Below are 27874 nucleotides of genomic sequence, written 5' to 3'. Positions count from 1 at the left end.
GCAGACAAATTTGACGTTTGTCTATGGAAAACTTAACCTAAAATACCTTAAAATTATCAATTTTTCAAATTATAAACGAAACAGTGGACACACTGATAGCCACTATTATCGAATAAATTCTAGATAATACCATATTGTATTGTTCAAGTTCTTCGTTATGTCACCCACGTAAACCTGTGAAACATTCCATATTAATTAAAACCGATAATCGAATAATATACAACTATCAAAAATGTTCAAATACTCGAATATCGCTAGAAACTATTTAAAGGCTATAAAAAAGTCAAATTTGCTATTTCCACAGGCTCAAAGCGGTAAGACAGATTGTTTTTTTTTTATTTATACATAAAAATATCTTAAAATATAGACGTCATCTTTTAAAAGATTCATCAGTATGTATTATTTTTATGGTTAGATATCTATCTCCTTCAGTCTTGACATTATGTTCACAGGTTGGATCGATTCGTCTCGTTTTTACGCATCGGATTTCAAGAAAAGGGGTGGGCCTGTTGACGGTATCGCCCAAAGAAAAACCACAAACAGTTTAAATACAATAAAATCCACGAATGCCCCTTTATCGGTACCCAACTCCTGTCCACCAAAGGTAAGACGAATTGAATACCTATTTGTTATAAATGTAATAATATATTGTGACAAATATTCTGTCGAGGGAAATAAACATCCCCTCTGGTCATTTATTTTCAGCAATTGTATATATAATACGCCGGCACAAACATACCCGAATTTGACCGAATAGAGACGTATTTCATACACATGTCTACCAACTTAAATTTTCACTATATTACGAATTTACCAATTATTGTAGGTAACCGCCTTGTGTAAGGAATGGCTTTTGTGTTAATTTGGACCAGTGAACTTCCTAAAGTGTTGATTGTTAGGAATAGCTCCGCTGGAGCGCTTCAAAAATTGCATTAATATTGGCAATTGGCTTTTGTGGTTTGAATCAAGGTACAAATAATAGGAACCTGCTTAGGCAATGTCAGAATCAAATTGTCTTAATGTACTTGCACTTACTAATTTATATAATATGTTTAATATTTTAGACGTTGCCGCATTGAAAGATGGCAAAATAAATGATATGGTTGCATATTTTGATGTTCGGTTATAATGTATGCATATCATACTGTTGTTTGCGATCTATTTTATTTTTCATCTAAACGTTCTAAATAATGACCGTTCTTTTTTTTACGCTTGTAACAATAATGCAAAGCATTTTGATCTCGGTGCAGTCCTGGCACTACGCATAAAAACATTATGTTTGGTATGGATGAATTCGTAATGTGAAATGACTTCTAATTTAATCATAAGGCTTAATAACCTGCCTTCAGTTTCACTCATATATTAAATTTCGGCTCCGTTTCTATAGAACAACATTTTCTTCAATAACCGTAATTACCTATAATAAAGCTCTACCATGTAAATACCAATCAATTATATAATTAATATATAAATACTGACTTATTGTTTATTTACAAGCGGCCAAGGAAAACTATACCCAACAATTTTAAAACGGTAAACTATTTATATTCCACTAATACCCATTAGTAGTTATTGTGTATTTTCTACATAGTAATTATTATAAATAAGTCATTTATTTCCAAAAACTGATAAGTCCATTATATTGTGAAAATCAAAAAATATTCATACATAGGTATTATGCAATAATATTATGTTATTTCATAATCTATAACTTCCAAAACTTAATGACTTTCAGAAACCAATGAATTAAAAATATATAAACAAATGCTTATGTAGTAGAACTTTTATATAATGGACTAATGCGTGTGAGTGTGAGTGTCAGTTAAAGCCGCAAGACCGTTATATAAAAACAAACAAAATCCTGTTTATTCGTCTTCGGGTGATATATCCAGACACATCCGTTGTGGAGTGACATTAATACTCGATGCGGATGCGCTTGCTTTCGGTAATCCTGCTTAAAAAAAATTATCAAGTTTTGTTTGCACTTTTGAAGTCTGCTATTTTTTTTATAAAAACACGAAATACGTGTAATATAGTTGAATTTCGTTATCTATTCTGACGAGTAGTCAATAAATGTTATTAGACACATGGATTTAAACATTGTACAGGTGGCCCTGGACTTTCGAACGTTCTACTTTTACACAATTCGCTGATTTGTACAGTTCTTAAAATTTAGATTTTTGTTGATAATGCAAAAACTGTGCGCTTCCATGCAGTCGCTTCGGTCTCCTCCTCTCCCCATCACCTTATTAAATGCGTAAAGGGGTGGTATTCAACTATCTCTTGACAAGTTTATAAAGAAAACACCTAAATGCTATTACGCTTCGTTTACTTTATAATACACATTCATAAATAAATATTTTAAAGTACACTTTTTGGTGCTTTTTTTTACATCCCTCTACTTTCGAACATTCAACATTCAAACACATTTTCAGAAACCAATTATTACATGCGAAAGTCGAGGGCCGCCTGTATAACATTAACAGGATTTTGTCCCTTATATTCGGAGTCAGTTATATCGAGGTTCTACTGTCTAGTTAATTTTATTTTGGTTATATTTATTGCGATAAATTATGGGTTGATCATATGGGCATATTGTTTCCAATTAGAAAATGCATTATAATCGAAAAAAGATAATATTGAATGCCGTCATTTAACTTTGATACATAAAAACGTTGTCTACTATAAGTATTGAACTGTGAACAGTTTTTGGAAATATATATATTACAAAATATCTGCATGTCTATTTTTATTATCGTTAAGTGTGAAAAAAACTGATGAGTGTTGTTTGGGTGAGTATCTAATAAATGAATAAAAGAGGTAAGGCAGCCACTGCACTAGATGCCGCAAGGGTGTTGGTTGAGGTGTTCTACCTGTTAGGGAATTCGTATTGTATTAACCTTATCACTGCCAGCTAATTTTTACTAGGTATTTTCACACTAAAATGATAAATAATATTGTTTAGAAAATACACAAAGAATGTTTGTTCAGAAGTTATGACTTTACAAGAACCCGTGAGTTAACTCGTCAGTGGCCTGCCGCGACATACTGCTTTGGCAACAGTTAACTCTATCAAAAAAAAATATTTTCTACGGTTTATAAAAACATTTATTTTGTTTATCACGTTATGCCCAACATGCACCATTCCATACCACGCTATGTTTCGGATTGAAGGGTCCATGTTTCATATTATGCATAGTGTGAGCGCTGGTAGCACACATTAGTTGAACGGTTTATACTTTTTTTTGAGTCAGACGTGAGTATGCGATGTGACAGAGGTCACCAGGCAGATGAAATAGCAATGGTCTGGATATGTCACTTGGGGATTGGACAACCCCTGAACAAATACAGTCATACAGTGGTACCAAAGGGCCACTACACGGCCATAGGGACGCCCTAAAACTATATTTTTATGTTGTATTATAAGTTTTGTATGTTGTATTATAATTTTTAACAATTACTTATATTTTGTAAATACCTACAGTAGATAATCTACCTATGATTTGTTAATATTCTTTGCCTACCAGTGTTGCCATCTTTTTCCATGTTGATTATAGTACAAAAGGGTAAAAATTTAGTATATCTGAAAAAAACTATAGTACAGGAAAATTATTCATCTCGAATTCTTCAAAATTATTGTATTTTTGGCATATTTGCGTAAAATTGTGGTATTTTACGTATTGTAATATAATTATAGTACGGTTAGCAACACTGTTGCCTACTGTTATTTTCGAATTGAGGCGTCTAATTTCAAAAAGCGATAAGTCCACATTTGGTCGAGAAAATCGAGAAAAAAATACGCACGTATTCTTTGTATAATTTTACACAATATGTATTGATCTACAAATTCCAAAACGCGACAAAACCCTACGAAAAAAATTATCTTAAGTTTCGATTTATTACAAAAAGCGCCAAGTCCGTGTTTCATGTTATTTAAAGTATGGTTGATTTCGCGTGTGTTTAAGTCAACCAATAAGGGAACGTTCAATATTGGAAATGGCGTCTCCCATGCTGTAGCATCTGGTAAACTCATGACAGTGCCACGGAAATATGTGCCTTATGCGGAATAAATTTAAAAGTGAGGTACAAGTAGCGCTACGTCCAATTTTATTTTGCCTATATTTATTACATTTTAAGAGTTTATCGGCTGAAACAAATTGCCATTTGGTTCTAATTTCGACATAGAATACAACGGAAAAAATAATCTCGCGTTAAAACAAAAAATTGAAGCTTGAAACCTAAAAATGTTGTTTCCCGCAAATATCGAATTGTGGACCTATCGCTTTTTGTAATTAGATGCCTCAATTATTTACTTGTCATTTACTGCCATACAAAAGGCAGTCTTCATCTGTGATTTAATACAAACTAGATAGCTGTTATTAAGTTTCGTTAAATGCTACTTCACCTCTATATTATGTAACTCCATCTATAATAAGTACCTACCAATAGGAATGAATTTGCTGTCACTGTGTATTACTTCAATATAAAATTTTGCAATTTTGGTGTAATGCAGATTGTCCAAGTGCGAGCGAAAGGAACAAGCAATGAGGAGACGCCCCCTCCAAGTAGTCACACCGTGACAGAGCCTCCTGGACACTCCCGACAGAAGCCTCCCATCACGCCTCCACCTCAAAACAACTCAAACACCCTCAGGAATACACTTATTGGACTTATCATTGCCGCAGCTTCCCTTGGCGGGGTGAGTATTTTTATGAAACGTTTACCCATTGAACAATAAATAAATTAGACTCGTAAAGGTGTGTAATATTGTACGTATTTTGAGCTTCGTTTTCTTTGCTGTATACACGTTAGTTCATTTTCTTTTCGTAATTTCCATGTGCTTTTCTCTTTCTAGCACTTTGCATTTAAAATCAACTCATTAAACTCAGTCAGAGCTCACTTTGAGCGTTGCAACCTAAGTCTTGGGTATCTTCTCCCAGTCCAATTGTTTCAGATGCTTCACATCACCAATTGTAGGGTCCCGCGATATGCTCGATTAAGACCAAGTGCGGTGCGGGGCGGTTTTCGTTGGAGAGCGCTTAACTTCAGTGTACGTATTTTGGGTCTGCAAATATTTAAATTATGTATAGTCAACTAATCGTAATTTAACGATAGGTCACAAGAGTTGTTCATGTATTTCTTTTCTTTTTTTCCTCTTTCTCAATCGTCAACAGACTCTGGTTAGTCCTACAAACAACTCCAATGTGTTCTCCTTCACTTCATCAATACATCGGAGTGGATTCATGGTGGAACTATGTGTATACAGCAGTGGCGAAGGGTAGAGGTAGCCTGTTAAGATCCGACATATATAGTGCGCATTAAACTTTGTCAGTCATATGTATTTATTTTCATTCAACTAAGACTACAAATTGTAGATAGTGTTGGTTTTTTTTAAATTAAACCCTGCGTAAACTAAAGTCGATAATAATCAAAAAATATTCGTCTATCTATAAAATATCTAAAATTATGCCATTCATTAAACCATACAAAATTTTAGATATTTTATAGATAAAAGATTATTTTTTATCGATTATGGTTTGGTTAGGCTGGGCTTCATGAATTCAAAAAAAAACAAACACCATCGCTAATTCTATTCTGTATTCTTAATTTAACGAAAACAAATAATTGTTATTGAAAAAATGTGAACAATTTTTGTCGGATCGCCCCTAGCATACCTAATCTATTATAGTTCGGTTTAGGCAGGGTTTAATTGAATTTTAAAAACTAACCAGCACCATTACAAATTGTATTTTTAGTTCAATGAAAACAAATAAGTATGACCGACAAAGTTTAGTGTGCACTATTTTTGTCGAATCTTAATAGCCTACCTCCACCCCTCGCCACTGGTATACATTAGACATATCCTGCCCACCCGAGCCAAAACGGTTTGCGATGTATGGAAATTTTGAATGCAATACTTTTTGCTGTCATAACTTTTGTTTATTTTCATATTATACAAAATTAATTTAGTATTTCTGTGCACATTCTTGGGCTAGGGGCCTGATGCATAGAGTGTGGACGTTATGTAAAAAAAAATTACGATCCTTCTGCATAGATGACATTTTAACAAAACAATCCTTTACATGGCGACACCTTGCTTTCCACGATCGAACACACAAATATCCCTATAATATTTTCTTTATTGCAACACTAATCGACAGATGCGTACAATAGATGTCATTGTAGTTTCCATAGTTTTGAAATTATGTTATAAAACATTTTTAGTACTGCTAATCTTTCGTGTTTGCATAATCAGTACTCATAAAAAATTGTTTTGTTGGAAAGAAGTTCTTAATTAACATTCTAAACTGTGTATACAGACCTACAAACTTATCTGAAGAATGGGATGGGGAAGCTACTGTCGAAAACTACCCAATCAAGACTCGTAACTGGACAAAATCTGACATTAAAATGAAATTTTCAAAATGGCTTCATAAGGTAGTTCGTAGTTCCATTTTTGGCCATTCTACAGATAAGTTTGTAGGTCTGTACTTGATTTTTGTTTGTTTACAATAAAATTTGAATTTTGCCGCCATCGTTGCCACCTGTTTATCGTTCTGAACTACTTTTTATTTGAAAACGGCTGTATAGTGCCCTACAGTATTTCATTATTTTTTCCAGGTTTACTATTCTGGTATTTTGGACAGTGGAAGTCAGAGGATCGATTATTTGGAAGAAGACAAGAAGAATAAAAAAGGTTTTTTGGGAACATTTTTAATTTAGAGTTTTTCTTTACGTGCAAACCGCAATGCGAGAACCCTAAGTGTTGACCGATAGTTTGAAAAATACTAGCTGGAACATTTAAAAAGATTTGATGTTACGTCAAACCAGTAATGCTTCACCATTAAAAGAATTGCTTTCCGCATTTCATCTGTCACTTTACTGACATTTCATCTGTCTGTTGGTAATATCCAGTCATTCGAAAGGAGTTCAAGACTTAAGAGGCCATCCATACACTGAAACCGCATGCGGTTTAGAAGCGTGTGCCATACTATACTTATGATATCTGTTCATGAATATATATTTTCACTAAGTTTGTAAGTGTATGATATAAACAGATACGATCAGATGCTTATAATATACTTTGTGAAAATATATTTCCATGAACAGAAATCATAAGTTTAGTATGGCACACGGTTCTAAACCGCATACGGTTTCAATCTATGGATGGCCTCTTAGAGACTCGTTTTTAACCATTTCGGTCTATTTTGATCGGCGATCAGCGCGTGCTGGAACAAACCTCGCAAGCTAGCCTTTGTTAGCAGAGACCGCTTTTGAATCATTTTGCAATAGACAACCATATCTCATATATTATTGTCTCTTGCCAATTTATCTTTATAAGATTCTAACATATAGTCAAAAATGTGTTGTTTTTGAGTAAGTAACTCAATTTAAAATACCTACATTTATTGAGTCAGTAGAGTTAGACTAATATCAGTAAAATGCAATAGTCGTTGAAAAATAATCATAGAACCAATGTTAACATCTGGTTTTCTTTATGGTTTTCAGGCAAGTCAAGACCTATTGTACGAAATCCCAAACTGAAGGACGATTTTCCCTCCAAAGTTCCCTATCTACTGATTGGCGGAGGCACAGCATCTTTTGCTGCATTCAGAGCAATCAAATCTAAAGACCCAAAAGCCAAGGTATGAAATGATTATCGGAGTTTTTTTTAATATTTAAAAGTATATAACAGTGGTGCTCAAAGTGTGCGCAGTAGTGTCAGTGACAAGTAAAAAGCTCTTGTTATCACGGAATGAAAACAGTCATAAGCCTTTTAGTGTATTGGTGGATCATTGAATTTAATTAAGATTGTTTGGAATTGTTATTTATTTCGCACAGTCAATCAGCACCTTTGGGATTTGCTTGTGGCACTACAGTGCATACTTTAAATAACACTGAACTAACTAAATATAATTCTAGAAGGTGGTTAATTTATACATCAAAATGTGTTTGGGATTAACAACAATATGCATTATTGCAAAAGAAAAAGGTAAAATAAGTTACCATGTGGGCTCCTAAGCGGAGGATGTGGATATCCACGAAGTTATTAATATTTTATGAGGAATGCTTGTTAGCCGTTCACCCAACCGATTGGGTCCTTGCACTGGATCAAACACACATTGAAAAATAACAATATGCATCTTTTTGTCCAGCCACGGCATCGAAAGTGCCACAACTGAGTCGCTGTAAACCTGCTTACATATTAAATTATTATAAAAAAGTATTACAAAATCTGAAGTTTTTAGAGGTGAGTTTGATGTACCACCCCTACTCAGTACGTGTGGCCCAATAAACTTGTTCCAAGAAACTTGTTCGAAGTTCGAACGCATGCGATGACATCATCGCTACGGCTCGCTAGTTGGTACTGTTGGTAGGCTTTCAATACTATTGACATTAAATGCGCGCGAGTGAGATAGCATAATACACGTATGTCTAGCCTCGATATACTCAACTGTCATTGCTCTTCCTTTCTCCCCAATTGTAAAGTTGGTATAGTGAAGGACAGTAATGGTGACATGTTCGTTTTATAGTAATAATATGGAGTTGGTTTTAGTTCCAATTGAGTATGAGACTTATATCGAGTTGACGTCAGTCTCAAGTCCCGGAATAGGTACTATTTATGCGTGATTGTGTAAATGGATAATTATATAAACAATAATTTGTATAAAGATGGCTTCTAAAAAGTCAAGTACGCCAAACGCTCTATATTATAATATCCCAAATACTAGTAAGTATTTTGGAACAAGTTTCGATACTAAGTATTTTTTTATACTGATAGTAAGTATACTTAGTCTTAAAAATCGACCAGTTTTCCCACCTCTAGAAGTTTTGTATGGGTTTTTTGTAGTATTGTTCATATTAGACTATGAAAAAGAAATTCATCTGTTTTTGTCTAATCTCTACTTCACACTCTTTTTTATATAAAAATAAGGTATATGTAGATGGTACGAGGGTGGGTCAATAAGTCCTTAGAAAAGCCGACAGGTGGCGCGACTAGTACTGTAAGCGGTTTGTTTTCATGCAACGGCACTACCGATTCAGTATGCTGCGAAGTTTCAATCAGATTGGTCGGGTTGTTGTGTGTTTCTCGTACATTTAAAAAAAAAAAAATTGCTTGTTTACAAAAATGGAGAAAATTGAGTTTAGAGCTGTTATTAAACATTTTAATATAAAAGGGTTAACAGCAAAGGAAATAAAAAATGAGTTGGATTTAGTTCACGGCATATCTGCTCCTTCACTTGCAACTATTTATAACTGGTTAAATGAATTTAAACGTGGTCGTACATCAACAAAGGATGAACCACGCTCAGGACGTCCTGTAGAGGTGACTACACCAGAAATGATCAATAAAATCCACGATATGGTGTTAAGTGACCGAAGATTAAAGTTGAGTGAGATAATTGAGGTTACAGGGATCTCAAAAGGTAGCGTCATTTCTATTTTACATGACAAATTGGGCATGAAAAAAATTTCTGCAAGATGGGTGCCGCGTTTGCTCACAGTCGACAATAAACGCAATAGGGTGGTGGCCTCTAAAGCCCTGTTGTCGCTCATGCAACGCAATCCGGATGAATTTTTTCGTCGCTTTGTGACTGTAGATGAAACATGGATACACCACTATACTCCCGAGACGAAAGAACAGTCAAAGCAGTGGATTGCGAAAGGCGAACCATGTCCAAAGAAGGCGAAAACCGTAAAATCAGCTGGTAAGGTTATGGCTACTGTATTTTGGGATGCACGTGGAATTATTTTCGTTGACTATTTGGAAAAAGGAAAAACAATAACAGGGGATTATTATGCATCTTTATTGGACCAGCTAAAAAACAAAATTGAAGAAAAACGGCCTCATTTAAACAGGAAAAAAATCCTCTTTCATCAGGACAATGCCCGTGTTCACACATGTTTACGATCAATGGCTAAAATTGAAGAATTGAAGTTCGAATTGGTCGACCACCCACCGTATTCGCCAGATTTAGCCCCCAGTGACTTTTTCCTTTTCCCAAACTTAAAAAAATGGCTAAGTGGACAACGTTTTTTTTCAAATGAAGAAGTCATCGATCGGACAAATGCTTATTTTGAGGACCTTCCGAAAACTTATTTTTCTGACGGTTTAAAAAAAATTGAGAAACGTCTAACCAAGTGTATTGAGCTCCAAGGAGATTATGTTGAGAAATAAAAAAAAAATACAAAAATAAAAACTGTTTTAATGCTTTTTTCTAAGGAATTATTGACCCACCCTCGTACATATATTATTACAGGTGTTGGTGATATCTGCGGAAGATTCGCTGCCGTATATGCGGCCGCCACTCTCAAAAGAAATATGGCAGCAGAAAGAAATCCCGCAGCCTGATAAACTTTCCTTCAAACAGTGGAATGGACAAGAAAGAAGGTAAAATGATTGGCTCTTATTTTGATGAGTTGTATAAAATGCATTATCGATTTGTGGCAATGATTGGCAATATTAGGTTCGTAATTGCTCGTAATTAAATTATTAGGTTCGTAATTGCTCGTAATTAAATTATTTCAAGTGCAGGTAATCTTTGTATTGTCGTTTACTATCAAAAGTCTTTGCTGTCGGTTGCTCTACGAGTCGATAATTTAAATATAATAATTATGTAATATAATTGGCAGTTTATTCTACGAGCCTTCCGATTTCTACATGGATATCCACGAGTTGGAGGAGGCTCCTAACGGCGGGGTGACAGTGGCCACGGGATGGGTGGCGTCCCGCATAGACGCCAACGCCAACACCGTCGAAATTGAGGACCCGCACACCAATTCTACATTCACCATACAATACGATAAATGCCTCATCGCAACAGGTAAGACTATCGACATTTCAATACATCAACATCTTTGTCTGAGCTACACATTAGTCCTGGCACTCAGTTTTGGTAGGTAAGTGGGATGTATTCTCCTTTCATATTCCGACTGCAATAGACTATTGATATTCTTTTTTTTTGAGTATGTTGGGCCCGTTCTATACGAGCTGGTCACATGCTGCGGTTCACCCGCTACTGAACGTCCGCCCCTAAATTTTGTAAAATACACTTAATATGTATGTCTAATTTAATTTTGCTTATACAGTGGAAACTCTCATAACGAGCATAATTCGTTCCAGAATCTTACGTCCGTTTCAGACGGAATACCGGTGTCGCACTCGTATATAATACGGAGGCCATTGTATTCGAATAAAGGGGCCTTTGTATTATGTTTACGAACTCCCCAGAGCTAATGAGTCAACGTGTGTCCGGTACACTTTTCCGTCGGCCGCTACATTCTCAAGCCGCCGATACACTTGTTTTTATTACCGCAGCCTGTTTTATGTTCTTATTTATAACACGAGATTGTGCGTTTATTCATTAGCTCTGGGGCGTTCATAAACATATTACAAAGACACCTTTATTTGAATACAAAGGTCTCCTATATTATATCGAGCGCGACACCGGTGTCCCGTCTGAAACGGGCCTTACTCGTAATGTGAAACACTCCTTAAGCGAAACAATTTTTCCCATATAAATTAATGTAAAATACTAAGACAATAACCAATTTCTTTTTTATTGGAAACTGTCTAGAGATATTTGTTTTTGCCGACGCTTCAAAATTACATTATCATCATTGAATAAATTTGTAGCGCGCATAGCCACCGCCTATTAGGCTGATGCTTCTCAATATACGACGCAATAGTTTCCCATGCTTTCAGCATTTCTATTATTGCGCCGGAAGATTGATGCTTTGCTACCTCTTCCACCTCCACTGACAAACTCTTCTCCACAAATTCTTGCTGTGAAACACAATTCAACCCTTAAGCTCTTCCGCGTCTAACTGTTTTTTTTTTTTTTTTTTCAAACGGTACATGTTCAAACACGCGCGTTACCATAATCTTACTCCCTACATCATTTATCGTTTGTCAATTTATGGCTATGTTGTAGCTTAACTACTGGAAAATGCCAATAGAAATGGCGTATTTCAAAAAAATACTACCTTATTCTTAGGTCAATGATTATTATAAAGCAAACATTATTCGTAGAATGTTTATCACATTTGAATGGTCAAAGACATAGCTTATAATCAGTATCCTTAGAATTATCTTAAAATGTGTAAAATGTTGCCCATTTTTTGAATAATAAAATGCCTAATTCTTGTCAAATTTGGGATCACAAAGATTATAAAATATAATTTTTTATCGTAAATATGTCACTATATAATGTTAACATTAATTTTACTAATGGTTTTGTAAATGCGTTTAAAAATTAATAAAACTAAAAAATATTAACACCACTGCACATGGATGTACCGAAATATGACTATATTCTAAAACATTAGAGCGAGAGGTTGAAAAGAATACTATTTTATGTAATAAAAATACTTTATGCAGTCATCAAATGTTTAAAATAAATATAAAGGATAATAAGGCTTCAAAATTACATAAATAGATTATCTACAATGTTTAAGGAATGTCCAGGATCGTGTTTTGAAAATAGCATAGAATCTCCATTTTGACCTACGCTGAGCATGTGGGCCGTTAAGGGAGCCATTTTTTTACAATTTGTTTTGCTCGTTATGTGAATTGCTCATTATGATAGGTTCCACTGTATATATAAGGTTTGTTCAGCTAATGATGTTTATATCGTTAAGGGGACGCTCTACAGAATTGCCCTTGAGAATTGAAAATATGGTTTTTTTACATGTGGTCCGGAATTGTTGCTCTACTGGTAATATTCAAAGGTCGCCGACAATGCTTTGGTCTAAAGTAAATAATGATCTCTCATAACATAACACTGTCAACGTGAATAAAATATGGGGTGACCAAAAAATGATATCTTCTAATATACGTAAATGTTACTAAATTCAATTTGTTAATCATCTGTTTGGTGGGAAATATTGTAACCAATATGATGGATAGCCACGATATAAACTTAATAATATATTAATAACGTTTTAACCAGAAATTGTCCGAGAGCTAAACATACGAAGGATGTTGAAATACATATCTACCTACATTTTTATTTCATGTGCTATCCAAAAAACATTATTATTGAATAGTATTTATTTTGAATGTGTAAGACCTATTACATAATTATTAAAAAAATAGGTACACATTGTTTAATTCTAATGCATATTTAAAAAAAAAGTGTAATATAGTGATGTCTGTTTATTATAAAAAGAAAGTGACTTTTTATTAACCTTTCTAACGCGGCAACTGACTTTAGTCAGCCTATACGCGCGAGTCATCCGCGCGTCAGCTGACTAAAGTCATTTCGATTTTCGTTTGCCTAGTACTGCTTTCCGCCAGGCGCGAATAATTCGAATATTGATTTAATTTATTCAAAAATCATCCTTCTCTTGACATCTGTCAATGGATAGCCTAAACTTTTGTTCTATCTAATTTAAATAAATATTTTTCGGGAGCGTGTCTTGAATAAAAATATATCAGTCATCGGGCCAATTCAAATTTGCCGCGTATATAGTGTCTTATCGCTTCTTAGTGCATGTGCGCCGAAGACATTTGACTGACGTGTTTGTAACGATACGAGTTTGCGATATAATAAGTTATATTGTTTTTTAGTGATTTAAAAACTATTTGGTGCGTAAACTGTTAAATAGAATATTCGAAAGTTACATTGATCAAAGTGAATTTACAAAATATTTTTACAAAAGGAATGCTTTTGGAGATTGCATTCATTCGCCTATCTGCCAGTATATTATCCGCGAGTTTATAGTTTCGGAAAATAATTTGAACCAGGTGTCATTTAAATATACCTAGAAGTCCGCGATTTAATATGTCTCTTTGTTTATCATTGATTAACATTTTTAAATACTATTTTCTGGTTATAGTATTAGGTGAAACAGACAAAAATTATTTATTTACCCTAGTTATCAGCCATTTATAAAGAAAAGACACGAACACTCAGACGCCCGTTCCCGCATAAATGCGGAAATTGTCGTATTACGCAAACACCAGGTCCCGCGCTACTGAATTTTTATACACTGCGCGGCAAATCATCGTCTGCTGGTGTGAGACAGACACTTGAGAATTATTTTTTTCGTAATACTATTCAAAAGGGTTTGATTCATGACTACTATTTTTTTTATGTAGAATTCTTCTTATATTTATAGTCGAAAATAACTCGAGTTACTTACTATCACGTCATTATAATAAAATAAGAGATTACCTATTCTAGTACCAGGTTATTGAAGTAATATAATAAAAAAAAAACAAATGAACTTGAAAATAAAATTGTGGTGACTATAAAGCATTTAGAAGTGCAAAAAGTGTTTGAAATTTAATATTTTACGAATTGTAATAGGTATTCGAAAAATAAACCATTTTGTTATATAAACTATGTGTCATTCGATTCCATTCAGTTCGGGGTCAATGGTAGGTACAAACCAGGCACTGGTGGTAAGTACATCACTCTCAAATAGCCAGTAGTTCTCAAGGATGATTTATTTATATTCGGCCTGCAGTGCTGCAATGTGTATGCGAGTTCAAACAAAAGTTACACAGTTTGAGATGTCCTGGATGCTATAAAAATGAGTTATTTATGACTGATATTTTTTCAACACACTGAACAAAAATGCTCATAAAAGTCATAAACCATATTATTATTCATTATGTGTATGACATATTTGTCGAAATGGTAGCCGGTAGACTATAAGAATACTGAACTGTTCACACTTGTTAATCTGTCATCGACGCATTAGTCCAGCACCATTTCGTAAGTGTCATGGCGCCGCTCGAGTAAGCTGGCATTTTTTCAATGAAGAAGTCTTGTTCGTGATTTCTTATCAGATTTAGGCGACGAATGTTTATTTTTAGAGTCACATAAAATATTAGGTTCTGTCATAATCATTTTTGAACTTGACTCCGATTTTTTACTACTCTATTTGTGTATGTTTGACTGACATTTATTACGATTTATTGATGCTTGAAATCACAACGCGCACTGTTGTACTAAGTCGGGATTCGTAACGCTTAGAAAGGGTTAAAAGAAATTCTACCATTTACTTGGTTACTACTGCTAACTCAATTAATGACTTTTTATTACTTACCCGATTAGTTTAATTAATTTAGTCTGACACTTTTACAAACAAGTAACGCAATTTTACTTTTATAAAAATAGGTAGGTACAATAATTATTGTTGGTAAGTAAAGCCACTGCAAGAAATAATTTATATAAAAAATATTATTAACGTAGACACACCCACACATTTTTTTATTCAAAGCTAGCGTCGCTGAGAAGATAGCAAAGTTACCGACCAGGGCTGTCGAAGACTAATTACTTATTTTTATGATGTGTTTTTAATTGTGTGCAATTTGGCGGAAAAATTTAATATATAGATACAGTTGCTTACCATTCGGGTATCCAATGAGATGGGTTTTGTTTAATCTTTTGCAGACATCCTACAGTTTTATTTTTTATCTTGCCCATCTCACGTAAGGATATCTGATATTATAAAAGTTACATAGTACAACAGTGTTTAAATCTAATATGTAATTGTACAGGTTTAATTAAAAACTATAACAAAATTAACATTTTAATGATTTACAGATTTTCCTATGCTATATCAACTTAATATCAATTTTAATGAGACAAGATACATATTACGATATATCCAAAATATTATTTTGATAAGCAAAAAAATAAGAACAATACAAAAATAACATAACATAATCAGCCAGTCTTTTCATAATTATTTTAGATAAATGTTGTATGCCGTTTGACGCTTGGAATTATGTAATTATTCCATCTGTTCAGTAAGCTATTTTTAACTTTAAATTTGTAACTTTTTAAAACGTTAAATTAGATTGATATTATTTTGACAGCCCTGTATTCGTTCGGCTGGCTTCAGGTTACGTCGCATACATGTTATGTTTGAAGGGAATAATAATAATAATATTCATTCGCCCGAGAATTGTAATTAATAATTATTGCGTTTCTTAAAATAAATCCCCGATGGTTAGAGGTTTTTGAGGTTAGACTGAATTAAAATGACGTCCTTTCAACTCTGAGATCATTCTCTGAATGAACTATGAATGACCTTATTCCTGTTCATCGGGCTCTTAATAGATACATAATACATATATGACTTTAGTTTGAAAATGCAATAGATGGAAAAACAAATTTTAAAACCATCAATTTAAGTTTGAAACACAAAACTTTGTTTGATGTGAAGATATTAATCTTTGGAATTACATAGATACCTCATATTAGGTTTCTGTTTAATGTTTTTATGATTTAATTTTATGCAGGTTCGCGACCAAAGAACCTGCCGGTATTCGAGCAGGCATCCGCAGCCGTGTCCTCGAAGACAGTGTTGTACCGCAACGTGCGCGATTTGGAGAATTTGTGGCACCGTATTCAGGGCGCCACTTCTGTCGCCATCATCGGGGGAGGATTTCTGGGATCGGAACTGGCTTGTTCCTTGGCCAGGAGAAGTAAATTTAGTTTAATATTTTACAATTATTTATTGTTCTATCAAAGATAATTAATTTTGTGAAAGATCATTATGGAAAAAAATTATTTCATTTTCAGATAACGGGTCAGCTGTAAAAGTGTATCAGATGTTCAAAGAATCAGGAAATATGGGCCGAGTTCTTCCCGAATACTTGGCGCAATGGACCACTGATCGGGTGATAGAAGAAGGAGTCGATGTTATTCCTAGTGGTGAGTAATTCTTGATACATGTTAAATATACGTAAGTGTATAAATTAATTGTAATTTGTTTATATTTCAATTTGATTGATGTCAGTTTAATCTCCAGTAAAAATTGCTAAATCGCAATTCAAGGGACCAATGTTTAAAGAAATTTAAATAGGTATGTACTTATTTTGAAAAATCTGATACAATAATGATTGATTTTATTTTTTAATGTATCAAAAACAAATTTCGAATTACGAATTTCAAATGAAGTAGAATTTTATTTTTGAGTATCGTAGGTAAATTGCCGAAAAAAATTCATTTACAACAAATTTTGAGTTATTTTTTGAATTGTAAGTGTTATAATGTAATTGAATATTTTTCCAGTGGAGGTCCTGGAAGCGAATTCCATCGGAAACCAAGTTCTCCTCACCCTTTCGAATGGAACTTCGGTGAAAGCTGATGTTGTATGTATATTTACAATCATATCATGTTATATTATTAATGCTTTTCGCTATAAACATATCGCATAAGTGTGAAGTTTGATAGTTTTAACAGAAAATATGACGTAGTTAAAGCGATTTCTAGCAAGAGAAAACAATGCAATGGGCTTCATGTAAGAGCATTCGGAAATAATAACGGTTACATTAATTAAATTTACCCTATGTAATTCATGCGCAGTAGGTGAAATCGCAATCAGTGCAATTTCAATGTTACTTTGTTCTACTATAATTCTTCCTTGCTAGGCTTATGCATAGATGGAACTGGAATGATAGATAATATTAACCAACATGGTAATATTGCTTCCCGCTTTTAAAACGTTGTTTTTTTAAATACAACTATCTGTGAAGTATTAAAAAAAAGAATAATTGACCTAAACTTGCCGGCTCTTGTGGTGCAGTGTGTAAGGCGCTGGCCATTCATCCGGGAGCTTCGTGATCGATCCCGGTGAGGACACAATACATGTACAGTAAAACCTCATTAATACGAATTCCATAGGACTGAAAATCGAAAGGAATTCGAATTACGAAATATGGGGGAATATGGGGGAAAAATATAAAAATTTGATTTTCATTAATTTCGTTTCCGATCATAGACGTGCCTACCGAATTGGGTCATAAAATGTCAGGATTATTTTTATTACCTTCATAAAATAAGTAATTTTTGATGTTTTAAGGAAAGTCTGTCACAATTTTCAATGACTGGCTCATGAAATAGTGTATTCTATTACGATTTATTGAATATTTTTGTATGCCAGGACTCTGAAATCATTTCGAATTACGAAATTCGAAGTAAAGGTATGGTTTTATATGAAAATAATGTTCGAGGGACATTTTTTCGGGAAAATTTCGAATTATCAGTGTTCTTACTAACGAGGTTTTACTCTATGTGATTTTCTCAAAGCCTGGGTGTTTGTGATTGTTTCACTTCTATTACTAAATACACTACTGTCCTTGGATGTCTAGGCCTGTTGAAATAATTGGCAACAATATTAAATAATTAATTAATATAAACTAGAAATAATATTACTTTTAGTTTATTAGTTTTAATTATAAATATGTACACACCCACGGATAAATCAGATCATCAATACTCAATACAATTCTTTTCGTCCAAAACTGTACAAAACGTAATTGTTTAACAGTGGCTAATCAGTTTTGTTTAATTGTATTATAAATCGTTACCTGCTAGACTGCGGCAAGATAACATGAAGCGTGGCCGTTTCGAGAACTACAATCCTCCCTAGCCCTTTCCATTTCGTTACCCTCGCCTTGCAATCATTTGACGTTCGTTATTTGTGCGTGCTGCAAGTTCGTATAAAGTGTTTAAACCTCTTAATAATGCAAAAGGTGTTGAAAAGTGGGAGCAAAAGGATTATAACAAAATTAACTCACCGGGACTATAAATAAGGTCGATAATAGAGTCACTGTAATGACAGGTAGATATTCTTTGACATTTCAGTGTTACCATATAACTAAAAATATTCCGACAGATTGGAAAAATATTGTCGTCTGTTATTGTATTCAATATTTACATTCTGAACCAAAGTAGTTAAGAAATTTCTCATAATACTGGCAATCCTTTCATAACATATCGCAACTCCATAACGGTGGACATGACACTTCAAGTTATAATTTTCGCAGTCTAATTCTTATTTATTATTTATCCAAAAATCAGCTAACCAGTAAGTACATAGCCCACTTATTTAAATAAACACTACTAAGTATATTGTATAATGTCCTTAGGCCATACCAAAAACATTTGCACCCTGTATTGGTCGTGGTCGAGAAATGGTCGCAGATGTTTTTTTAATTGTTTCAACAATGTTTTTGACATAATGTGTTTTATGTGCAGGTTGTAGTGGCAGTGGGGTCAGAGCCGTGCACCCAGCTAGCAGAGACATCTTCTCTGGAGGTGGATCCTGTCGTGGGTGGATTCCTTGTCAACGCAGAGCTTGAAGCCAGGTCCAATCTATATGCGGTAAGTAAACCCTCTTTCATTTTAATGCTATGAAAATATTTTTAAGAATATTTCCCACTGTATTTCGAGGGTATACTGACAGAAAGCATTAACTCATTAAAACAAGTTCTGAGATAATCGCAAAAAGGACTTTAATTTTTTTTTCAAAGTGTTCTCCTATGTAGATTTTTTTGTGATTTAAAAACATTTTTTCTACATTATAAAGACTAACTAACCTTTATGGCAAACACAATATACGACATGTTACAAGTCCTGTATTTTGTATACGCAGAACGCATTAGATCATTATCATGCTTTCTATCAGAATAAAAAAATAACAATATGATTTAATAATGTTTCTATTTTCTCACCATTATATCCTATGCCTTTGTGCGTTTTACCAGGACGCAGAGTGTAAAATTGTATACATTTTGGCATTTAAAACAGAAAAACAGCAAAAACTGAGTTAATGCGTTCTGTCAGTATACCCTCGATTTATTCTTATAACATAAAACTTTTTAAATCATACCAAATTGTTATTGAAATATTGATGTTACAATTTCTTTCTTTGTTAAATAAAACTTTTAAAATAATGCTTTAAAATAAATAGTTTAAGGCCTTGTCCAGATGGTGCGATTTGACTCGCGCATAGCAAATCGCGCATTCTCCAGGTACAAGTGACCTAATTGAGCTTTCCTAATACAACAGGATGTTATCTCTCGCGCAACAAGCATAAGCGTTCGCAAGACTTTCGACAATACGACGTTTATAACCATTCCAAAATGAATTACGAGACCGCCTTGAGGCGAGAGCTTTTATGGCAATTCCAAAATAAACTACGTCACCTAGCTTGTATATTGCCAAGAAGACATCTTGCCAGTTATCACGAAATATAAAATCTCAAAGGAAGCGTGTGTCACAACTGAGTTGTCGGTCTTTCTTCTCGCACTTGCGCTTGTTTTTTATGCCCATTCAAAAATGAATTACGTCACCTAGCTTGTTCACTGCCAAGTTAAACACGTTATATGGGCGCAGCACATTTTTGGTTTCCGCGCGTAAAGCGTGGTGAAACAAGCGCATCTGGACAAGGTCTAACATTCCTAGAAATGAATACATAATTATATCTACAGTAATAGTATAATGTGTATATTATTAAAATTTTAAATTCTAATTGATACTGTTCACTATTTTCCTATGAAAAACAAAATAATAATATGCTAGATTAAAAAGCATGTTTGCACCTGCCGTGACTCCTGACTTGACTATATATAGTCTTACTTATTTATTTTATATAATCTGTTACACCTATGACATTAGTTTCATTTGGGCTTGATTATAATGTTACGATGGGAATTTAGGCGGGTGATGCAGCGTGCTTCTATGATCCAGCGTTGGGGAGACGGCGTGTAGAGCATCATGACCATGCTGTGGTTTCTGGTCGATTGGCCGGAGAAAACATGGCTGGTTCTGCCAAGCCTTACAAGCATCAGAGCATGTTCTGGAGTGACCTCGGTCGAGATGTCGGCTACGAGGTAACTTCTTATACTCAAAATAAATCTTGATTTTGAATTAGCTTGAGTGAGGTTGGGACATTTCATGCATATGGCTCTATATGTATAACATAATACAGTCGAACTTGGTTATTACGAGGAAGATGGGACCGACTGAATTTGCTCATTATAAGCGTTACTAGTTATATCAGACAATAGGTATTTTTAAATGAGCGGTCACATAATACAAAAAGTCGAAAATAAAAAATCTGAAAACCATCGTAAAAATCCCCGAAACAAGCATGGCTTTCATAAACTACAAAAGAAGTTGTTTATTGTAATGAACGCTGGTAGGTATTTACGGACTTTACAAACCTTGGATTTTTCAACCATATGCGTGGATACTTTTCATTATTGTTGGCGAAAACACCAATTGGGTAGGTACTTAGACACTTGACTAGTGTCGTAAACGTAATCCGTCCCGGGCGGCATCCTGTCCAATCGGATTTTATTGATTAGGGTCGAAATGTTTTTTAAACGATCAACACATTAACAGTATTTTAGCTCGGTATATCCGATAAGTTGCTCGTTATAACAGTGAATAAATGTATGGAGAAAATCATAAACCAAAATGTTAACGAATGTTTCCTCATTACATCCGAGATCTCGCTATGTCCGAGATCGTAATAACTGAGTTCGACTGTATGTACGTATTATTGTGATCTTAAATTTAGTGTCTCAATTAAGCGATGTATCTGTTAGTTCCTCAGTTTGGTTTCAATTCCTTGAGATATGGCCCAAATAAGCGACTGTCTAAATTAACCGGTGGCCCAATTGAGCCTAATAATTTTTTAACCATGTTCGTTCCTAAGAAGATCGTATTGGCTTCCACAGGGTAAATAGTTTTTTTTTTTTTTTTTTTACGAAAAATGGATGCTAGCCACTTGTTCAACCTATTAGATCCATACTCAGGGTCTAAGTACACATTGGAAAATAGCTTGTGAATTTTCCAGACCCGGGATTCGTACCCGGGACTCACGACTTTATAAACCGACGCAGCAGCCGCTCAGCCATCATGAGCGATATATTAATAATTTATAATAAATATGAACTTTAAATACTTAATTGAATGCCTGCTTTATTAGTAATTTATTTGAATCCATGCACAGAACGTGGATACAGTATAACTTGCATTTGGACCATACTATTTGAATTGCAAGTATCTATTAAATTCCGCCACTATTTTTAGGGGAGCCATTTGGTATGCAACTAAAAATCGGCGACATATTGCATAATACCAATTATCTGCATATATAACTATGACGAAGCATTTGACCCTTTTTATTTTGTGACACACCCCGAGTAGACTACTCCATTCTGTTTGGCCTTCCGCTCTTTTTCAGTTGATAACTCCCAGCGCTTGAAAGTATTTCTAGATACTATCGAGCCACTAATGTTGTAGTCTTTCTTTAGATACACTGAATGTGAGATGCTTTGTCAATGCTTGCTCATCTGTATGTGTCATGTGACAGGCCCATCATCGACGTTGAGGTTCATCATTGTTACTATTTTCAATATTTTACCTTTTATATTATAAGATGCATCGTTGTATTTAATTTTCAGGCAATTGGCGTTATTGATTCGTGTCTACCAACTGTTGCTGTGTTTTCAAAAAATGCTGCTGAAAAATCTGATAAAACCAGTGATGCAAGCAGGTTGGTAACTTAAAAATATTAAATACAGTTGTTAAAGATACGTAATTTACGTACGTAGTTTACCATGAGATCAAGATCAGGATTGAGATGGCATGAATCACTTTTGAAAAGATTAAATATCTCTTCTGCAATTCACTCAATGGGCGGCGATCAGATGCTACATCATACCCATACTGGTCTACGGAGTCGTAGCTAGGAAAAGGAACGTGAAAGGAACGGACCATAAGAAGACTGGAGGTTTTCGAGATGTGGTTGTATTGGCATACTATGAGGATATCCTGAGCTGATCACATTATAGAGTATTGGAGCAGCATTCGCAGAATGGTATACTGAAATTGCATCACTCGCACCAGAGTGTGGTGATGCATAGCTTGCGAGACACAATCAACTGATTTGTACTGCAATTGCCTCCTGTGAATGAATTTAACAACACAATCTTCTTCTTGTTGTTTCAAATGTGTGTAAAAATTTTAAATGAAAATCAGATACATCTAACATTTTAATCCCGAATAGTTAACCCATGCCATGTCTTAAATAAGCATAGCATATGACCCTACCTTGGTCCCAAATCAACAATCCTGCTTCCAACTCCACTCACTTGTAATATGATTTATTATTTTTGATTGATGCCTGGCTATGGAAGACTGGTAAGCTTGGAATCTGCTATTTAAAGAAACCAGAACCTGCCCTCGGTTATGGCAGTGGCGAAGGGTGGAGCTAGGCTGTACTAGATACTAAACTTTATCATTAAAACGTATTTGTTTTCATTGAACTAAGACCACGATGTGTAGATTGTGTTTGTTAATTTTTAAAATTTAAAACCAGCCTAATTCAAGCCATACATAGTCAAAAAATATTCGTTTATCTATAAAATATCTAAAATTATGCCATTACACCATATATCATTTTAGATATTTTATAGATAGAAGAATATTTATGATTATGGTTTGATATAGGCAGCGCTTAACAGCCCACGTGCGCCACGTAGGTCAAAATGGAGATTTTATAGTATTTTCCGAGCATACGCCTGGACATACCTTAAACATTGTAGATAATCTATTTATATAATTTTGAAGCCTCATTATCCTTAATATTTATTTTAAACATATTTAATGACGGCATCAATTATTTTTATTTCATAAAATAGTATTCTTTTAAACCTCTCGATCTAATGTTTTAGAATATAGTCATATTTCAGTACATCCATGTGCAGTGGTGCTAAGATTTTTTAGATTCATTAAACGCATTTATAAAACCATTAGTAAAATTGTTGTTAACATTATATAGTGAAATATTTACGATAAAAAATTATGATCCCAAATTTGACAAGAATTAGGCATTTTATTATTCATAAAATGGGCACGATTAACACATTTGAAGATATTGATTGTAAGCTATGTCTTCGACAATTCAAATGTGATAAAACATCTTACGAATAATGATTGTTTTATAATAATTATTGACCTAAGAATAAGGTAGTATTTTTTTGAAATACGCCATTTCTATTGGCATTCCCCAGTGGTTAAGCTACAATATACGGCCGTAGCCATAAATTAACAAACGATAACTGAAGTAGGGAGTAAAATCATGTTAACGCGCGTGTTTGAATAGGCAGGGGTTAATTGAATTTTACCTACCTCTACCCTCGCCACTGTGTTTTGCAGCCAAATACGATGATGATAAATTAATATGTCACTAGTTAAATGATCCTTTATTCATTCCAGTTTGGCTGAGAGTGTGGAAGGTGAATCCGCCAATCATTCGGCAGTGAAAAACCATGACTTAGAAAAACCAAACGATCAGCAAGAAGCGAAACCCGTCAAAGTGGAGTTCGAAGGAAAGCAGGCTGTCGTTAAAAAGGACATTGACTCCGATCCAAATCAAAATTACAACAAGGGAATTATTTTTTACCTCAAGAAAGACATGGTGGTTGGGATTGTACTGTGGAATGTTTTCAACAGGATGCACATAGCCAGACAGGTAACATTACATCAGTCATATTTTATGATTCAAAATACATAGAACCTCGATTATCCTGACTAAAATTAAAATGTAATTAATTTTAGAAACCTTTCGTGTAACATGTCTCATTTTTTTTTTTACCATGTCCGATCCTAATAAGACTATATGGGCCTCGAGATTTACGAGAAATGGATGTTAGCCACTTGCTCAACCTATATTAGGTCCATACTCTGACTCAAACACAAATTAAAAACAATATGTGTATTTGCCAGACCCAGGATTCAAACCTGGGACCCACGACGTTATAGGCCGACGCTTAACTGCTCTCGACTCTACTGCTCGACCATCGTGGGCGTTTTAATAAGACTGTAATTATCTTCATTGTATGTAGTCATCGAGTCCCTCACTATTTATCTGTTGGATAAATCAAATTATTCACTCATTCACATAGTCATTCATTCTGATGAAGAAAAATGAAAGTCTTCATTTCGGCGCTTACATAGCAGTTTTTCGTTTCCTCTATTTTAATTTTGTTACATCACAGGTTTTACGGATAATGTATGGATGCGTAGATGATATGAGGGTGCAATTTATCGTGTCCGGAAACTTGTACGTATGCAGTTCGCCGTATCACACATCACTGTGAAATGTTGTGTCGGAAATATATGACCCTATATTAAAGACCGTCCATCTTTTTTGGGTCGTATAGTACTACTGACATAAAATTTGTGTCTAAATAAAACATGGTTTTTGTCGGTTTACAGGGAGCCAACGGCAAACAAATTTTGAAAATAGCAGATATACTGGATTATTTGTTAGGTTAGGTTTTCATTCTTGAATTCATGAATTTTGCCAACATCAGCTATGGAAATTGAATTAATGTTCATAAATTGAATCTAATAAAATTGGAGACCGTATACCATGCGGTCATCTCTTTCCGATAAGAAAGCTCACGGCGAAATGTTTTACGTACATTTTACATGTAACCGCAACTTATGTACAATGAATGAATTGAAGACAAGTGGATGAAGGTGTTATGTACCCATCTTTCATATGGATGTATCAAACATCTTAAAATAATCATTGGTCTGGCATTACGGCAAGGGATGAAGGGACTGTGTTACTTTTTTTTTTTTTTAGTTTATTTTGTGATTTTCTCTAGTGGATGTAGGTGTCATGTACACATTTTTATAAATAAATTACACATTGAAGATTTTAACAAACTATTTCTGACGTTAGTAAAATTGTGTGATCCTTTGTTACCACTTGAATACATCACTAGTTAAATTATCCTCAACTGAAAAAAATACATCAAAAAAACTTTGACCTCAATTTACTCAAAACTTTGATTTTGTAACATAACTCCTTCATCCACTTGTGTCTTCAATTATACTATGGTAAAGCAAGCAGTTTATTTATATCTCATATTGTGATTGTCAATTAAGTCTTACAGTGATTTACACTTGACTCATTTTGTGTTCCAGGTACTGGCCGAAAGACGGAAGTATGACGATTTGAATGAGGTGGCTAAACTATTCAATCTACATGACGATTAATAAACGGCGCAACACATTTAAATTAAACCAGTTCAATATCCTATTATTATTATCTAATTCTAACTAGTATTGTTTAACTTACAATAGTATATCCGCAACCGCTAAAATTTAATAAACCACGACATACTTTTATCTTCTGTCATCCTCTTCCTTATTCATTATGTATTATAACGAAGAAGACAAACGATGCCAGTATGTTTTTTTATTACATTTTAGTAGTGTTGCATTTATATAACTATACAGCTGTGCCAAGTAAAAACACTATATGCCAATCAGTAAAATGATTGCTAAATATGCCATCTATCTACGCAATATGTACAGTGTTTCACTAATTGATTTACCATATAGAATAAGGTCTTAAGTAAATTCACATTTACATAGTTTTTGACATTTTATAAGACACTCGGAGTCATTTATTGGTCTTTCTGTTGGTAATGTGCCGCAAATGAGGTTTGATAATACTAAAATAAAACTAAATGTGGGTTTGTACGATTTTTGCGTGGAAATAATTTCGGAACCTCATTGGTTTCGCCACATATTGAACTGGTGAAGGTCAAATTCCATTTAAAATGAAAATGCAATAAAGTCGTATAGTTTGAGGAACCATTACCAAATGGCCTTTTATTCTCGCCATCTGTAGAATTTGCGGTTGTATACCGACTGACAAAGCGCTTGTAGCTCTTTGTCGTGGTTCTGAAGGGAAAAATGGTTTATGGTAATATTGTAAGTGTATAATAATGGTTAGAGTTTATATTTGGGACAGCTGTATTGTTGGTATATGAATATTGTAATTCATTTTGTTATTTTTTTTTTTGTTATTATAATTAGCGGCGGATCGCTATCTCGTAGAGGTGCTCAAATTATTTCATACGTGTTCGGTTCGGTCTTATTTGCCAATGTTATTATTTATAATTTTAAGTAGGTACTTACTATAAAAATTATCGTATTCCCTTGCACAAGACATACCTAGTATAATAAGAGGGAAATTTTTTAATATTTCCTGAATTGAATTGGAGTCCATTGTTGGACTATCACGAAGAGTAACTATGCATTTAAAGAAGAACTTGGACACAATCTGCTTTCTTAGTGAGTTGTATGTAAAAATGTACGACAATGTCAAACAAATTTTTCGGTTAATATAATACGCAACACTTTAATGTATTTATCGGTTTTTAGACTTAAATTTTAATCCAATTTGTTTTATACGTATTTTTGATATCGACAACTGAAATGAAATGATGTTATCGTCGGTGTTTTGTAAAAAGGGCGAATTAATTACAAAAGGATTTTTAACTTTTGACATTTCGTTACCTTACTTTGAAAAGGTTCTAATTGCACTTGACCATGTTTTGAGTTATGAGCGTTTAAAATTTGAAATGGTCATATTTTGAATATTAAAAGACATGTAGATAGAACTCAGCATACTGCTAATTCCCATATTTGACAATAGATGACTCTGAAATGAACGTATATGATAGAATATGGCTTATGGAACTTTTTCACACCAAAAAGTAATTTTAGGCCAAAATGTCAGCTAGAACCTTTTCAAAGTAAGGTAACGATTTATTTATTAATGACCTGTGGATGATTATAAATGTAATAAAGCTTAGAAAGAATACTGTCTTTATAGTAGGCATACTATAATATTTTAAAAGGTCTAATATGTCACATTCGCTTTTTATTCGTGTACTAAGTAGATATTTTTTTTTTTAGAATTATTAATAACCATGTCCTTGCTTTTTCGTACAAGGTGGTTGTTAGTAATTTTGAACAATCACAATCACCCAGGTTTTGAGAAAAACACATAAATGTTTTTGTCATGACTGGGAATCGAACCCAGAACTCTCGGGTGGAAGGCCGGCGCCTTACCCACTGTACCACGAGAGCCGCCACTAAGTGGATATTTGCCCTTAAGTACTTTACTGTGGAGATACAAATTCACCGTTTTTACACAACAAAGCTAGTGAGGTACATATTGTTTTTCATTAAAATCTTGATTTCGCCAAAATGGTTGATTCACCCTTTTTACAAAACAACGACAT

General features: G+C 34.1%; 1 protein-coding gene across 1 annotated transcript; it reads left to right on the top strand.

The window, feature by feature from the left end:
• The first annotated feature begins 19 nt into the window (after positions 1 to 19).
• On the top strand, positions 20 to 27762 carry AIF (Apoptosis inducing factor). Its single transcript, XM_085961257.1, has 15 exons — positions 20 to 314; positions 453 to 604; positions 4514 to 4699; positions 6622 to 6697; positions 7510 to 7646; positions 10263 to 10393; positions 10636 to 10826; positions 16262 to 16447; positions 16545 to 16676; positions 17037 to 17116; positions 19005 to 19130; positions 20468 to 20641; positions 22223 to 22314; positions 24039 to 24294; positions 25761 to 27762. Exons 1-15 carry the CDS (start codon positions 233 to 235, stop codon positions 25830 to 25832), a joined length of 2073 nt encoding a protein of 690 aa, XP_085817383.1. The 5' UTR covers positions 20 to 232; the 3' UTR covers positions 25833 to 27762.
• Positions 27763 to 27874: the final 112 nt, after the last annotated feature.

Source organism: Rhyacophila brunnea, unplaced genomic scaffold (assembly GCF_057557595.1).
Source record: "Rhyacophila brunnea isolate RB1 unplaced genomic scaffold, BYU_Rbru_1.0 scaffold_12, whole genome shotgun sequence".
Taxonomy (NCBI): Eukaryota; Metazoa; Arthropoda; class Insecta; order Trichoptera; family Rhyacophilidae; genus Rhyacophila; species Rhyacophila brunnea.
Note: the sequence above shows the minus strand (reverse complement) of the source record. Positions and strands in the feature narration are given on the sequence as shown.

What these genes read in the sequence shown, in the direction of transcription:
- AIF (XM_085961257.1), top strand. Translation starts at nt 233, where the DNA reads ATGTTCAAATACTCGAATATCGCTAGAAACTATTTAAAGGCTATAAAA. An exon ending in CCAACTCCTGTCCACCAAAG is followed by an intron (nt 605 to 4,513) that starts GTAAGACGAATT and finishes GGTGTAATGCAG; the next exon opens with ATTGTCCAAGTGCGAGCGAA. An exon ending in AGACAAGAAGAATAAAAAAG is followed by an intron (nt 6,698 to 7,509) that starts GTTTTTTGGGAA and finishes TATGGTTTTCAG; the next exon opens with GCAAGTCAAGACCTATTGTA.